This window comes from Protomyctophum bolini (genome assembly GCF_963924005.1).
Source record: "Protomyctophum bolini genome assembly, chromosome: 21".
In the NCBI taxonomy this organism is placed as follows: Eukaryota; Metazoa; Chordata; class Actinopteri; order Myctophiformes; family Myctophidae; genus Protomyctophum; species Protomyctophum bolini.
Genome location: NC_137882.1, coordinates 19,326,997 through 19,343,273, shown reverse-complemented (window position 1 = coordinate 19,343,273; position 16,277 = coordinate 19,326,997). Strand labels below are relative to the sequence as shown.

Below are 16,277 nucleotides of genomic sequence, written 5' to 3'. Positions count from 1 at the left end.
TACTGCAAGGAGATGAGAGAGAGGAGAGCAGAAGAGAATATAGATACTTTATTAATCCCTGGAAATCCAGGTATCCCATAGCTCTGATAGGCATACAGTAAAGTTAGTTAAAAACACTGGGAATAATAATCCTTTGTTATTGCACACAGCCCATGTGTAACTAAAACTAGTAGTCCAGTTCATAAGCCTAGCTGCACAGGCAGGTGCACACATAGACCCATGAATCACACAAAACTATAGTAGTCCAGTTCATGAGCCTATAGCGACTGGCCATGGAGTTTAAGAGCCTATTGCTGTCGGGACAAAAGTGAAGAAGACAATGTGGAGACAATGTGGCACCGACACTAATACAAGTGGCGGCCATGGATGCGTCTAATGGTGTCATTGGTGTGACACATGTGTGTGCATAGATCAAAGAGCTCTAGTGAAGTACAGCCACACCACCGTATGCATGCATCTGCATGACACATACCAAACGCACGCCTGCATCAAACACCAACCAGGACGGAAGTGCAGAAACGACTCCTACCCAATTTCCAGGGTCCCTGACAGGGTATTATAAATCTGATCCATATGGCGTGATGGTTTATGATTAATGAAAGGATGCTGGGAGGATCCATACCACCCCCCCCCCCCCTGTCCCACCCTGTCCCACTTAGCCACACCCCCCTTGAAGGACTCCCAGCATCAAAGACACAGAGCGCTCTCTTTCGCGTGATAACATCCATTAATCAGCTTCTATCAGTCTTGTGTACCCACTACGCCCCCCCCCCCCCCCCCCCCGCTTCTCCCTCCCATCCGTTTCCCGCACTTTTGCTTTCATTGCTTCCTCGTGTGAGAGATCTGAGGCCGAGTAGGAAGGGAGCTGCGGTTGCGCCGCGTCGTCGTGAGTGCGTCGCATGCAGCCGCACTTCAGATGTCAGCTGGAAGACAGAGATCCTCCACTCCTCATCTGTCGTTAGGACAGATGAGGTTAAATGTGTTATCGCTCCTATCGTGCAACGCCCCTCAATGTGTTCTTCACCCCCTCCTCGCTTTCAACTTTTTTTGCTGGTCTTTCAGAAGGCCAGAGATGAGCCTCGCCTAGCCACGCCTTGTGTCTCTCAAGTGGTCGTCCCGAGCGCAGCAGCGATGACGTTATCAGTGATTTGCGCTGCCTCACCCTCTCTCTCTCTCTCTCTCTCTCTCTGTCTTTCATCCACCCTCTCAGACGTTCGAGGGGAACATGAACTACGACACTCCCGAGCTGCGCACGCTGGAGCCCATGCTGACCCGTTTCCTCAGAATCTACCCGGACAGGGCCACGCCCACTGGGATGGGTCTGCGACTCGAGCTCCTGGGCTGCGAAATGCCAGGTAAGGCCTGGCCTCCGACTGTATACAACACACACATACCAGTAAAATCACCAGCGATGATTTGTCCATATTATGTAACTCTGTGAGTGTACTCTCGAGGTATACCTTTTCCACCGGGCTTGAACCGGTTCCGTTCTTTTGACCCCGCATCATTTTAGTGTTAACTCTGGAAATGAATTGGGTTCATAACCAGAGTTCAATGAACACAGGATGATTGTACTGTGTACTTAATGTGGTATGCAGTACTCTGTACAGTACTGCTCACACAGGATGATTGTACTGTGTACTTAATGTGGTATGCAGTACTCTGTACAGTACTGCTAACACAGGATGATTGTACTGTGTACTTAATGTGGTATGCAGTACTCTGTACAGTACTGCTAACACAGGATGATTGTACTGTGTACTTAATGTGGTATGCAGTACTCTGTACAGTACAGCTAACACAGGATGATTGCACTGTGTACTTAATGTGGTATGCAGTACTCTGTATAGTACTGCTCACACAGGATGATTGCACTGTGTACTTAATGTGGTATGCAGTACTCTGTACAGTACTGCTCACACAGGATGATTGTACTGTGTACTTAATGTGGTATGCAGTACTCTGTACAGTACTGCTCAAACAGGATGATTGTACTGTGTACTTAATGTGGTATGCAGTACTCTGTACAGTACTGCTCACACAGGATGATTGTACTGTGTACTTAATGTGGTATGCAGTACTCTGTACAGTACTGCTCAAACAGGATGATTGTACTGTGTACTTAATGTGGTATGCAGTACTCTGTACAGTACTGCTCACACAGGATGATTGTACTGTGTACTTAATGTGGTATGCAGTACTCTGTATAGTACTGCTCACACACAGGCGTGTCGTCCATCAGCCTGGAGGTGATGACACACTCTGAAGTAGCATGTGTGTACTGTGGGCCGGTGGGGCTTAGGCTCCCGGTCCGCTGGGGCGGTGTTAGAAAGATCTTAGTGAGAACCCGACCCCACCCCACTGCCCCTCCCGCTCGCTCGCTCGACCCGCCAGCCCCCCCCAACAGCTGTCCAGTTCGTGCTCCTCATCCCTTTAAAAGAGGGACAGTGGTCTTGTCCCAGGGCTTGCATCAAAGCAGTCGCCCGTCCTCCCCCTCTCATGTACGGGATCACATGAGAGCCCACCTGGCGCACTAGGATTATCACCAGGACCCCCACCCCCCCCCCCCCCCCCCCCCAACGCTCCCCATTGCGCTTCTTCGCCTGACTGGGCAGCTAAATCCTTATGGGTTCATTTGGGTCTTATTTTGTTTTCACGTGGACCCTTACGGTTCCATTTCAGATTTCACAGTGTGTACTCTCCCTCCACTTTTGTTTAAGTCTGCACACGTACAGTATAAAGCTGTGTACTGTACCCAGCAATCCTTTTTCATCTGCCCACTGGTCTCTATATAGGCCTCTCTCTCTCTCTCTCTCTCTCACTCTGTCTGTCAGTGCTGTAGCAGCCGAGGTTCTAAGTGGATTTACATATTGGATTTCAGGGAGTCAGTCAGTAGTGTGTGTGTATAGTATGTAAGCTACAGGCTCCCACTGGGAGCTTTAACCCCATGATAATGCTTGTTTTCACTGTTAATGCCAAGCAACACACACACGCGCGCGCGCGCTCGCAAAGTAGCTGTCTTCTAACACCTGTTTATGTGCGTGACTGTGTGTGATCGCCTCTCTAACCACATGTTTTTGCACAGTGATTACTGTTGCACAGTGTTTGTGGTGTGTGTGGCATGTGTGGCACGCACACGCACACACAAATGCGTGTGTGTGCGTGCCAAGGCCCAGTGAAAGGGCTAAATCCTCATTTCTGTGCCGAGCTCCCCTGACGCAGCGCTGACCCCAGCCTTGACCTCCCCCGCCCCGAATCTGACAGGGGCTGATCTGCCTCATACATCATCCTGGACAAAGAGAGAGAGTGGATGTGAGAGAGAGAGAGAGAGAGAGACCGATTGCCCTTATACAACACGCACGAACACACGCACGCACGAACACATACACAAACTGTATACTCCCTAAACCTCCCTCCCTCTCTAACTTTTAGCCTCATTCTGTACTGGGGAAGCCCGTGTGCATTAATTACTCTGTCAGCCTAAACATGTGCACATACGGATACACACACACACACACACACGCTCTCACGCAAACCACAGGTCGGCTGGCCGTGTGGCAGCGGAGCGTGGAGTGGATCTGGGGCCGTGCCCACATCCAAAGAGCTCGCCGGGCCATAATGATAGGCTACCATAGCAGCCAAGAGGCCCTGTCTCTAGCCAATCCAAATCTCTCTCTCTCTCTCTCTCTCTCTCCCTCCCTCCCTATTTATATACACCATAAACCTCGGCAGTTTGATAAAAGCACAAACCGCTAATAGTTCCCCAGGATCGAAGAGGGAGGGAACTACATGCAGTATTTTCGGTTGCGTTTGGTGTGTGTGTGTGTGTGTGTGTGTGTGCGTGTGTGTGTGTGTGTGTGTGTGCGTGTGCGTGTGCGTGTGCGTGTGCGTGTGCGTGTGTGTGTGTGTGTGTGTGTGCGTGTGCGTGTGTGCGTGTGTGTGTGTGTGTGCGTGCGCGCATGTTGCACCCCCGACGGGCTACTGGAGTTTCTCCCAATGAACGATGATGTCGGGGCATCTGGACATCTTTAAACTCTCTCTCTCTCTCTCTCTCCAGCTCCCACCCTGCCTCCGACCACGGCGGCGCCCAGCGGCAGCACCCCTCCGTCGGACGAGTGCGACGACGACCAGGCCAGCTGCCACAGCGGCACAGGTGATGCCTTCGACCTGACAGGTGCTAACATCGCCCTCACGAGACTGCAACCTCCTCGACCCGCCCTTCCCCACCCCCCTCCCCTCCCCCGACTTGATCTGCTCCTCTCTGCTCGAATAATTAATCTGCCACCTGCCTCACGCACGTGTGCTCCGGAGCACGGACGTGTGCACACTTGAAAACATTATAGGACCGCAATTTTAGGAGTGCCATCTTCACACTTTCTTTACATTTTGTAACCCTTAGCCTAAATCCCGACTTGTTCTTAGTTGTTGTCATGCACTGACAATACACAATCTGAATCTACGAAGTATAAAGCACACATCATTCCAGTGCAATGACCTCTCTACTATCTGACCTCTAAATGTCTAATCCTAACCTTCAACCCCAGCCTGAATCTTTTCGTAATTGTAAATCTGACTTTAAACAACCAATCCCCTTGTGAGGACCAGAAGAATTGTCTTCACACCGTTTATTTCTCAAAATATACGACACAGGTGGGGATATTTGGCTCTCACAAGTGTAATCACACAAGTAGAATACACTCACCACATGCTCGCGCACGTGTTGCATGCATGCATGCACGCACGTACACACACACACACACACACACACACACACACACACACACACACACACACACACATGCTTACACACATATCGTACAGCCCCCTCCCGTCTCACCTACTTCTAAACTGCAGCCCTTCCCCCTGCAGCACTAGAACAGCCAGCTCTGTCCCTCCCCTCCTCTTCCTCTCATCTGTATCCTCCTCCTCCTCCTCCTCTCTCTCTTCCAAGCCTGGCCTCATTCCCCACTAACCCAGAAACCCACTGAGCCTGCACCACTTTCCTGCACCTCTATACTGAGACAACCCCCTGTCCCTTGTCCCCCGTCCCACTAACCTGCAGTCTCCAATGAAGAGCATGGGTACCGTCTCTCATTCTGTCTGGGGGGGGCGGGGTACAAGGGGTCTGTCTGGGTCTGTCTGTCGAGACCACAGAAGGGCGAGATAGCGTTTGTGGACTATTGCTCAGTTGGCACGTGCTTCGTTAGAATGTGTGTTGTGTACGAATGCGAGGCTGCAGGCTAACTCTGCTAATGTGTTTCATTGGATGCAGGTGGGACCACCACGACCCCAGAGACCACTACCGCTGAGATGGACAGCGTTCCAGGTGAGCGTCGTTTGGCATGTTTGTTTATTTCCAGTCTGTCTACAGTAGATAGACGCTGTTCATTTCCTCCCGTCACCCCACATCCCCTCCGTGTATCCACGCTGTCGGGTGGAAACCCCACAGAGTCCAAAGCTGTCCAAAGCTGTTACTTTTCAGGATTCGGATTAAAAAATACGTTCCGAGCTTGTGGATCTGCTACTGTGGTGTGATCAAATAGAGACTTCATTTATGAAGAAAAAAAAAACGTTTAGGATATGGAGATGAGAGGTTTCTGCCCGACAACAACGATATCATTCTCCAGTGTGGTTAGTGGTTTGATCAGATCGTTGTGTGGAGTGCAATCTGAAACATCACGTCACGGACAACTGGTCAAAGCGACACTTCCGGTGTTACAACGCCGCAGGTTGAATCCCGGGTTAATGAACGCGGGGCTGCGGGCGCTCTCTGCATCATCAGCATCGTGTGTGTGTGTGTGTGTGTGTGTGTGTTATTGCGGCTGATGATGGGGGTGAGCGAGGTTGTCTGATGGAGGACTAGCTGATGATTAGCACTGGGGCTCTGCTGCTGCCTTTTCAGCATAATCACTAATCACTGGGCACGCACATCCACACACACACACACACACACACACACACACACACAGTAGCGTAGAGCACATGAGGACATCCAAAATAAATGAGCTACACATTACATTACTACACACAGTGACACAAACACATGCAAAACAAAACCCTTTGTTAAACACTGACACACTCGCATGCGCAAAGGGCGCACACACACACACACACACACACACACACACACACACACACACACACACACACACACACTGATGCTGATGATGCAGAGGCCAGCTGAGAGCCAGTGCCCCAGTCTGACCTTGGTTAATGGGCCACAGTCTGCACCCACCCAGCCCCCTCCCCTCTTTCTGCAGCCTTCTGGCCCCCAATGACAAGCCACCGGTGCAGGTGTGTGTGTGCGTGCTCATGTGCTCGTGTGTGTGTACTGTGTGTGTGTGTGTGTGTGTGTGTGTGTGTGTGTGTGTGTGTGTGTGCGTGTGTGTGTGTGTGTGTGTGTGTGTGTGTGTGTGTGAGTGTGTGTGCATGCGTGTGGCTGGCTGGCTGGCTGGCTGGATGGATGGATGGATGTAATTTCCATTGGGATATTGGCATAAAAGACCAGCCTGCTCCATTTTACATCAAATAGCTCAGTGAGTCATGAGGAGGCTCATCTTACCCGGAGCATGTCATTCGCTTCACCCCAATTCTCGCAAGAGTGGAAAGTGTGTGTGTGCGTGTGTGTGTGTGTGTGTGTGTGTCTGTGTGCGTGTGCGTGCATGGGGGGGGGGGGGGGGGGGGGGTTAATTGTGAATGTTGGATTCCTTTAAAGAAAGGGGAAAAGTATCCGACGTCTGCAACGTGGCTACACATGGGAATTATTTGCGTTTAATGGACAAACAGGCTCACTTCCCCGCAGAAGCTGCTACGCTCCCATTATTAAAAGCACTATTGGCTCATTATGTCCTATGAGGAGGTCTGCGTCTGCCTCACTGCATCTCCAAACGCTATAGCAGACTGAAGGTGGAACCCTGAACATCCCTCTCCTCTCTCTCTCACTCTCCCTCTCTCTCTCTCTCTCTCTCTCTCTCTCTCTGTGCTCCTTGAAAGTCTCCCTTTGTCCATTTTGAAAAGCGGGACTCTCCTTCGTCATCGTCCAAAGCTGTTTTCCTTCTTCTCTCTGTCTCTCCCTCCTGAGCCTCGTCCTCGGCGCCGCGTGTGTCTGTCACACAGAGGGGTTTGTGTTTTTGGTGGAATAGGAGGCCTTCAACTGCAACCGTAGGGCTCTCATTAAAATGCCCAGTTCTCTGCGGGTTGCCGTGAATGTTTCATACTCAACCGGGTGGACACGCTGTCCAGACCCCCATCTCTCTCTCTCTCTCTCTCTCGCTCTCTCTCACTCTCTCCAGCCAGTATGCCTTCTATATTACACCCTCTTTCATAAGCCACGTCATGTTTATTTATTAAAGGCAGTGGTGGAAAAAGTACTCACATTTTGTACTGCAATATCTGCGTATTTTCAAATGCATAAAGGGCTGAAGTGGTTAATGTGTGTTTTAGAATAATAATCAAAGGTAAGCTTTCAAATAAATGTAGTTGTACAAAAAGTACAATATTTGGATGTGAGGTGTAGTGGAGTATATATACCTCAAAAAAGTACAGTACTTAAGTAAATATACTTAGTTACTTTACACCAGTGCGCTCTCTCTGTCTCTCTCTCTAACCAGTATATTAACATCATTCTATATACAGCCTCTCATAAGCCGTGTCATGTTTATTAAAGGAGATCATCATTAACTGGAGCTGGGATATATGGCCTGCATGAGGTCTTAGCTGTCAGCTGCCCTTTTTATTTCTTTCCATCTGACAAGCGCTGCACCTCTCTTTTCCCTCTCTCATCTGCCCCCCTCTCTCTCTCTCTCTCTCTCTCTCTCTCTCTCTCTCTCTCTCTCTCTCCCCCTCTCCCCCCCTCTCTCTCTCCATCCATCTCTCCTTCTGGAGTGGACTGTTTGTATCTGTCTTCCCCTCAAGCTGTGGCCTCCTCTGCCTTGCCTTCAGTTCCACAGCTCTTTGCTGCCCTCTAGTGCTGGCAGCCCGTTACAGGCCTGAAGTCCTGCCTGGAACCTAGCCTGCAGCTATGCCATGACAAGCCCTGAGGGTCCTTTGTTATGATGAAGGGGTCTCCCCGCAAAATATGGCCAGGCCACGTATTTCTCATTTCCGTATGAGTTTCAATGGCTTTTAGTTTGTGATGGCGAGGACAGCGATGATAGAAATGATGATGATGATGATGGTGGCAGTGTTCACTCAAATCCTTTTACCCGTTTGAAGTTGAGACCCTGACCCTGAACTTTAGTAACCGTTGACTCCCTTTGCAGACTTCCTGTGGTTCGCCTGTGACTTCGGCTGGGCCAGCGACCCGTCCTACTGCAGCTGGACGTCAGAGGACACCGGCTCCAGGTGGCAGATCCAGTCCAGTGGGACCCCGACCCTCAACACCGGACCCAACATGGACCACACAGGTAGGAATTAGTTTCATGTAAGAATGCAGAATGTTCGCCCATGGTGACAAGCCCAGAATATGCTAGGGTTATCGTTGGTTAAGTAAAAAGATATCGCTGTTGTATAATCAAGTAGGGCTTTAATGTACGACAAATTCAAATATGAAGATAGGAGGTTTGTGCTTTATTAACTCATATTGAGACCTGAACTGAAGCCGATTCCACAAATGTCTTCTGAATCCTAACCGTTTTCTGGAACAACTGTTGCTATATCAGTGGTGCGCAAAAAACGTTTCATGTCAAGGACCCCCATCTCAAAATATTGTGTTCCAGGACCCCAGAAGCAAGGATTTGAGTTCATAATGTTTGCTTAAAAAACAATATATAAATTATTATTTTTTCTTTCAACGGGTAAGGGCTAGTAATAATAACTAACTATAATACCACTGTCCTCTTCACTCCCGCAGGCGGCCCAGGGAACTTCATCTACATGCTGGCGACGGGCCCCCCGGAGACGGAGGTGGCGCGGCTGGTCAGCCCCGTGGTGAGCTCGCCGGACGCCAACCTGTGCGTGTCCTTCTGGTACCACATGTTCGGGCCGCGCATCGGCACGCTGCACATCAAGCAGCGGAAGCACACGGCGACCGACGGCCCCGCCGACATACTGCTGTGGACCGTCAGCGGTCACCAGGGCAACCGCTGGCGCGAGGGCCGCGTCCTCGTGCCGCACTCCAGCAAACGATACCAGGTGTGTATACAGTGGAGGAAAAATGTACTCGCGTTGTTTTTTGAGGGGCCTCCTATGTCCCTCTTTGAGGGTTTGTGTCAAACACAAACATTGTTTAGCTTCCTTTGTTTCCTATGACGCAAACATTGAAGACAAAAGTGAGGACGCAAAAATTGTGATTGGCCGGAATGAGATGTATGATGATGATAAGAGCGACCCTCATTTTACACAGGTGTGAAGTAAAGTAAATGGCCAGCATTACAAATGTTTACTTGTAAAAGTACAAAAGTATTGGTTTAAAAATGTACTTGAAGTACCAAAAGTAAAAGTACTCATTATGCAGAATGTCCCATTTCGAGTTTTCAAATGTATAAACATTCTCTGAAGATGGCATACATGCCTTTCCCTTATTATTGTTACGGCCATGTGTTAACGTCCGTCTCCTTCTACTCTGTCATGGTCTAAGGTGGTGATAGAGGGCCTGGTGGAGAGGAAGAGCTGGGGAGACATCGCCGTGGACGACATCAAGATCCTGGAAGGACTCAGCATGGTGGACTGTAAAGGTACGGCCAACACCTCACACTGACACACGGATCTCATTTACACCACACACATGTGAATGAAATCATTCTACTGCTATGCCACCAAAATGCGGAATGCCCAAAACCCAAAATGTGGCCGAAAACGTGGCCCTCACATCTAGAGTTTCTACGTGGCACTGCCAATCTGACTGACATGCCCATATATGGAGATCTCTGTATCTGTTAGCTTTGTCCATTTAATGCCCATATATGAAGATCTCTGTATCTGTCGCCCTCCCATAAGCCACAATTTATAATTACTTGCGCAAGCAGAGCGCGCAAGTAATCATTTCGCTTGGTCTCTTCGAAGTGAAGCCAAGTTAGCCATTTATGGCCTACTAGTGTGCAACAAGCAAGTATGCACTCGGCAGAGTGCAGTTCTAGTTGTAATATCTTTTTAGCATTATTGTATAATAGCTGTGCCACTTTGCATCCTTTTTGCAAACTGTTAATAAAGTATTCAATAAATAAATGGAAAAAACATAATTATGGAAGAAAGACCTCAGAGATGTATGTGATTTAACAGCACATTTCTCCTCTTGTTAACAGATCCTGATGTCCCTACAGAGCCCATGCTGCCAGAGGACCGCTTCAATGAAATATGTAAGTCGCGTTGTCCGATAAACCATCACATAGTAATAATATATCTAATACTAAAACATTATACATCCATGGGCCCACTATCACGTCATATTGGGGCGGCTGTGGCTCAGGAGGTAGAGCAGGTCGTCCAATGATCCCTGGGTCGGCGGTTCGAAGTGTCCTTGGGAAAGACACTGAACCCTACATTGCCTCCAATGAGTCGGTTGGTGTGAGCTCACCACCATTGGTGTGGGAAGGGAGGACGCTGGTGTCGACTGTTCGCCACTTCACCTCCAAATGTATGAATGAATGAACCATTGTAAAGCGCTTTGAGCACTTGGAAAAGCGCTATAAAAATGCAATTTATGATTATTAATATTATATGAGTAGAATTATCTGTGTTTTTATTTTTTTTACATGAGTGTACAATACTGCTGTACGCTTCCAGCTGTATTGCCATGCATGTGACAGCACACACTTTGAGCTTTCGTTATCGTCTCTGTCGGGTGTAAACCTCATATGTCCAAAACTGTTACTTTTCAGGATTCACGTTGAAAAACAGCAAAAGTAGCAGATCTACAAGCTCGAAATGCCTCGCAAAGCGATGCATTTCGAGTTTGTAGATCTGCTACTTTTGATTATTTTGTGGGACGCTGTAGTATGATCAAGTAAGGCATTCATTTACGAAAAAACTAAAAGTTAAAATATGGAGATAGGAGGTTTCTGCCCGACAGCAACGATCTGACATTTATTCGCATATGATGTTACATGCATACTGTACATATAGTTGTAGACGGTCTTAACGAAACACTATAAGATGATACTGATGTTAAATAACTTTCTCCGTCCCCGTCTGATCTACGCGCAGTGGAGGAGGTCACGGACTACCCGGACACGGTGGAGACGAACGAGGTCAGCGGGCCGGGCAACATGCTCAAGACACTGGACCCCATCCTCATCACCATCATCGCCATGTCGGCCCTGGGCGTGTTCCTGGGCGCCATCTGCGGCGTGGTGCTCTACTGCGCCTGCTCGCACAGCACCATGTCCGACAGGAACTTATCGGCCCTGGAGAACTATAACTTTGAGCTGGTGGACGGCGTCAAGCTAAAGAAGGACAAGCTCAACGTACAGAACTCGTACACGGAGGCGTGAGGTGAGCGGGGGGAGACAGAGGGAGAGGGAGAGGGACGGAGAGAGAGCGAGAGCTCTCTTTAAAACCGACCTGAGCGGGGAGATGTGCAGGGCTCGCAGAGCGCGCACAAAAATACTTTGTCGGCATATCCTCTCTCCTATGTCCGCTGGGACAAGGGGGTGGGGGGGGGGGTGATGGGGCTAAACGGACTGCTGCCCCAACCCCCCCCCCACCCCCATCACCCCCCCCACCCCCATTCACCGGATGAGGGACAGGTTCAGGAACCAATGGGAGGTTTTGGGACTGATCCATGCTTTTCTCAGGAGCTGCAGTTAAAAAAGAATAACAGAAAAGAAAAATGAAAAGAACAGACAACTACAACAACCCGCCACTAGGGGACACTGTGTACAAAATAAATACAGAAAAAAAAAACTATGTACAGATGATTTAGATGATATTTTAATTTTCTATTTTGATTTTCATTCATTTTTACAATCGGATGCTGGTGTTGAGACCAATTTATTATAATGTCTAAAGTATTTATCGTTTTCTGGGAGAAAACCTTTTTTTTTATTATTATTATTAATGTTATTATTGTTATACTTTCTTGGAAGGCTTGTCGTTAGTTTTTCCACATTTGTTTCATTTTTTATGAGAGGTTATCAAAAATTTCAAATGAACCATATCTGGCGAAATGCCCACACATTGCCCATGACTGGGCATACAGGGTGTACCCATAAACCATGACCCCGATTTCCTGCCCATGCACCCACCCACAACCCCCTTTGCCCCTTTAATCGGTCCCGCCTGTGGCAGTGTATGGTTCTGACAGTGCCTTTAGTTCATCTTTGTTGGCCTCCTGTGTTGATTTGGCTTGTTTTGTATGTATGCATCACTTTAAGTTATGATGACACAAAAACACGGGGCACGATATAATTATGATATATCACAGTATGACCTGCAGAACATAGGATCCAATGAGAATGCGGTCCGTCCTATAGCGCTTTGTTTTCTTTTGTTCGGTTCCCGTTTGTTTTCTGTCCAAAAACCCACATAACTGTAAATAAGTTTTAATATATTTTATTGCCCTTTTTTGAAGAAAGTAAAAAGGTAAAAAAGAAAAAAGCTGCAGTACTCCCTTTTTCATGGGTTGTGTGTCTGTGTGTGTGTGTGTTGTGTGTGTGTGTGTGTGTGTGTGTGTGTGTGTGTGCGCGCGCATGCGCAGTATCCCTTTTTCATGGGGTGTGTGTGTGTGTGTGTGTGTGTGTGCGTGTGCGCGAGCAGGCGCGTGTGTGTAAATACAATCGCTGTTTTTTCCGTGAAAGGTGCCGTGTTTTAAGATTTTAATTTGAGATTAGGCTTTTGCTCAGAAGAGCGAGCTGTGTGACGCTGTGTGTATTCAAGCTGATGAGCTCTTTGAACATAAGACGCTTGTGTCAGCTTACATCAAAGCCCCCTCTCATCATCACAGTACCATGAAGAAAAGTCCAGCAAGACAAAAGGGACACAAATGAAATTATTTCACGTTAAAACACTTTCTTCATTCTATCCCTCTTTCTCTCTTTGCGACTCTGGCTGGAGATTCTTCACACAGCCTCAATTCACACATTCACAACGCAAGTCTATCGTCAATGGCAGTGGAGATGGGAAGAGTAGAATTTCTGCCAGCATACCAAAAAACAATCTTCATTGCTCTGCTTTTGGCAGAGGGACTAGACTATTTTGTCAACTCCAGACTTCACTGTGGTTTGTTCACCGAAAAAGTGCTATCTGGACTAATGCAGCTTTGTACGCACTTTTTCACTGAATCCCTCGTGGTGGGATTCCTTTCAAGGAGTGGTGTGTGTGTGTGTGTGTGTGTGTGTGTGTGTGTGTGTGTGTGTGTGTGTGTGTGTGTGTGTGTGTGTGTGCGTGCGTGTGTGTGTGTGTGTGTGTGACTGTGTTTGTGTAATTTAGTATGCATCCATGTGGGTGAAGTGGGTGGGGGGGGTTGCACACTAACTGAAGAATGGTGCTATCGTTACTCCCATGAATCACGATCACCCCTTTCCCATTATTCACATGCTGTATTGTAGCTTACGGCCAAGCCGCAAAAAATAAAATAAAAGTTTAGTGTCTCGCGTGTAGCAGCCATAACATTGTGATGTCAGAGCTGATGTCATAACGAAGGGACACCCGGTATACACCGGGGGATCAGGTGACATCACTAGAATCAGGTCACCTGAGCTCCCGGTGGCTTCACCAAAGGATGGTCGCACCCCTGTCTTGCTGCCAAGGGTTTTCCTTGCAGCACAGAACATCCACGCCCGGGGCTGTGGTCCAACCACAGTCATCACCAAGCTGAAGTTCATAATAAACTGACTTGCCCTGTCAGAAGATAAAATCAAGAGGGGTAAACAAAGGCTGACTGTAGAACAGAAAGTGGTGGTCTGTTTTTTTTATATCTGTTTGTACGCTTATAACAAGTGCATACATCTACTCGATGTGAACTCTTTGAAATCTCTATTGTTGTTTGCAGGATGGGGGTGGGGGGTGGGGGTGGGGGTGGGGATTACCCCCTGAAGAGGTTTTTTTATTTAATTTTTTTGGGACCATAAGGGAAAAGGAGACTCTGTACAAACTCACCCGCGTGTGTGAGATTGACATTATCAGGACACAATTGGGGCCCCCGTCGTTGGGCCCGGGAACTTGATGGTTTTTAAGCACTGCAACAATCAGAGACTTGATCCTGAGAAGGCGGACATTTTTCTCACATCAGTGTGCTTTGTATGTGATGTGCTGTGGTGAACACATTTCCAAGCTTGTTCATTTCAGAGTGTCTCTCCCCAGAAAGCCCTACTATTACTACTACTACAACACACTCTGTGCTTTTCAGCTGACTGTAGCTAAGACACTATCCGCTAAAACAAAACTAGAGTAAAAAGGATACTGTAGCGTGGTCTCAAAAAAAAAGAAATGTTGTTGCACTGATAAATATATTTAAGACGTTTATGTGTTTATAGCATTCATTTGCAAAAAAAATGAAAAAAGTCAAAAACACAAAAAACGTGTTCGTTTCTCTCTTGTCATCTTTTTTATATACATATATATAGTTTCAGATTATGTGAATTCTGAAATATAAAAAAAAGCTATTGAGATGTTTTCATTATTGAAAAATGCATAACAGATTCTCCCAATTGTGACATCCCTGCTCCCCTCTATTGTACCTGACATATTCCGGCTTCGTTTTTTGTACGGTCATTCAGATTTTGTGCAGATTTTTGTTTGTTTTTTTACGAGAACAGTGGGGGAAAATGACTTTTATTTTCAATACTGCTTCTGTAATTTTGCTGTTGTAGGAAAAAGATGAATAAACAGCAAAGGCCTTAACAAGGTGTAGTAGGGGACATTTGTATTGTGACTCCTCCCGATCTACTGACCTCTGTGACCCCCGGCATCTGTTAGTCTACCCATTTCCTGTTGACCACAACCCTCAAACCAATATTCTTCCAGCCAGTAGCCTCGCGGCTTCAGCGCGGAGAACAACAGCACTCATTGCGTACAGATCAAAATGTGTTATGGTACTTGTCGTGTAAAAGTGAAAATACAGGCTGGCAGTAGTGTTACAAAAATAATAATAGTATGGCCTGTCCAGTCGTTATCTGATTTAACAGCCACCCCATTCCAAAGATTCAACCTAAATAAATGGATTTTTATTAAGATGTACACAATGCAGGTTTGGTTATTTTATGTATTACCTACAGTAGGCCTATAACAAGGTGGTTTTGACAGGTTGCAGAGAAGATGTGCACAAGTGATTATTTCCAACATTCAGGGAGATTCAATTCCACATGGGAGAATGCATGCTTCTTGAAGTTCCTGCAGCAAGGTGTACACAGTACACAAAACACCGTTCATTGACACGGGCAGGCAGTTCTGTGTTTGGACGAAGAAATCATTTGAATCTTAAGCAGTCTTCCCGAGCAGATGGAAACGACTTCGAGGAAGTCTCTAATGTGAAGCATCCCCACCTATCGAGAGTGGTAAACAGTGGTAGGGATGATGGCATGGCGAAATGGGCGGGTACTGACCACTAATGGGAGACTGATGTGCACCAACGCTCGCTAGCTCAGCTGTTTGCATGTTGCTCTGTCATTAGTCTAAATTAGACTTCGTTTTCACCAAGCTTTCACTGAGGGTCAGCAAGTCCACATCTTAAAGAGTGCGTGTCTACGCCGTAGTTCTAGTTTGACGGACTGAAGAGCAAAAATAAGTGAAATACATGATTTTTTAATAAGCTGAGTCATTCTTCACCATAACATTAAGTGCATGAGGTAGTGCGTAGTGCGTGGGTGGCTCAGGGGTAGAGTGGCTGGATGGTTGCCAGTTCGAACCCGGGCTCCCCCAGAGTTAGTGTCGAAGTGTCCTTGAGCAAGACACGGAACCCCTAATGCCATTGGTGTATGAATGTGTGTGTGTGAATGGGTGTATTTTAATGCACAATCTCTGTAAAGCGCCTTGGATAAAGGCGCTATATAAATGCACCATTTACCATTTATGAGGTCAAATGTTCTTAACATCTCCATCAGGAATCCTTTCTAGAGCATGAAACTCTTTTACGCACCGGGATTTGAATACCGAGAATCATATTAATACAACATATTAATACCTACAACAGCGGTTTTCCACCTTTTTTTCCAGAATTAATCATTTAGTCTATTGGATGCAGCCAGGAGATTCCTGAAGATAGAAGTGAAGAGGACCAATTGATAATCTCTTAAGGGAAGGATTTTCTCCAACTCAGAGTCAGGCCGCTGGGTCTGGGTTATAGTATACCATGCATGGACTATATTGTGAATGGGTTGGGATCACTTTGGGTGGAAATTATT

General features: G+C 47.3%; 1 protein-coding gene across 4 annotated transcripts in view; it reads left to right on the top strand.

Moving 5' to 3' along the window:
* The window catches only part of nrp1a (neuropilin 1a), a 79,312-nt gene extending 64,252 nt beyond the window's left edge, over positions 1–15,060 (top strand). For 3 of the 4 annotated variants that reach the window (XM_080793449.1, XM_080793448.1, XM_080793450.1), the window contains exons 11-18: positions 1,211–1,355; positions 4,058–4,174; positions 5,273–5,326; positions 8,262–8,405; positions 8,852–9,132; positions 9,578–9,674; positions 10,242–10,295; positions 11,143–15,060. In XM_080793449.1, coding sequence (XP_080649575.1) covers positions 1,211–1,355; positions 4,058–4,174; positions 5,273–5,326; positions 8,262–8,405; positions 8,852–9,132; positions 9,578–9,674; positions 10,242–10,295; positions 11,143–11,429 — 1,179 coding nt within the window. In that variant the 3' untranslated portion in view covers positions 11,430–15,060. The remainder of the gene's footprint in view (positions 1–1,210; positions 1,356–4,057; positions 4,175–5,272; positions 5,327–8,261; positions 8,406–8,851; positions 9,133–9,577; positions 9,675–10,241; positions 10,296–11,142) is intronic. The other variant, XM_080793451.1, reaches the window with a different exon arrangement.
* The last annotated feature ends 1,217 nt before the right edge of the window (positions 15,061–16,277 follow it).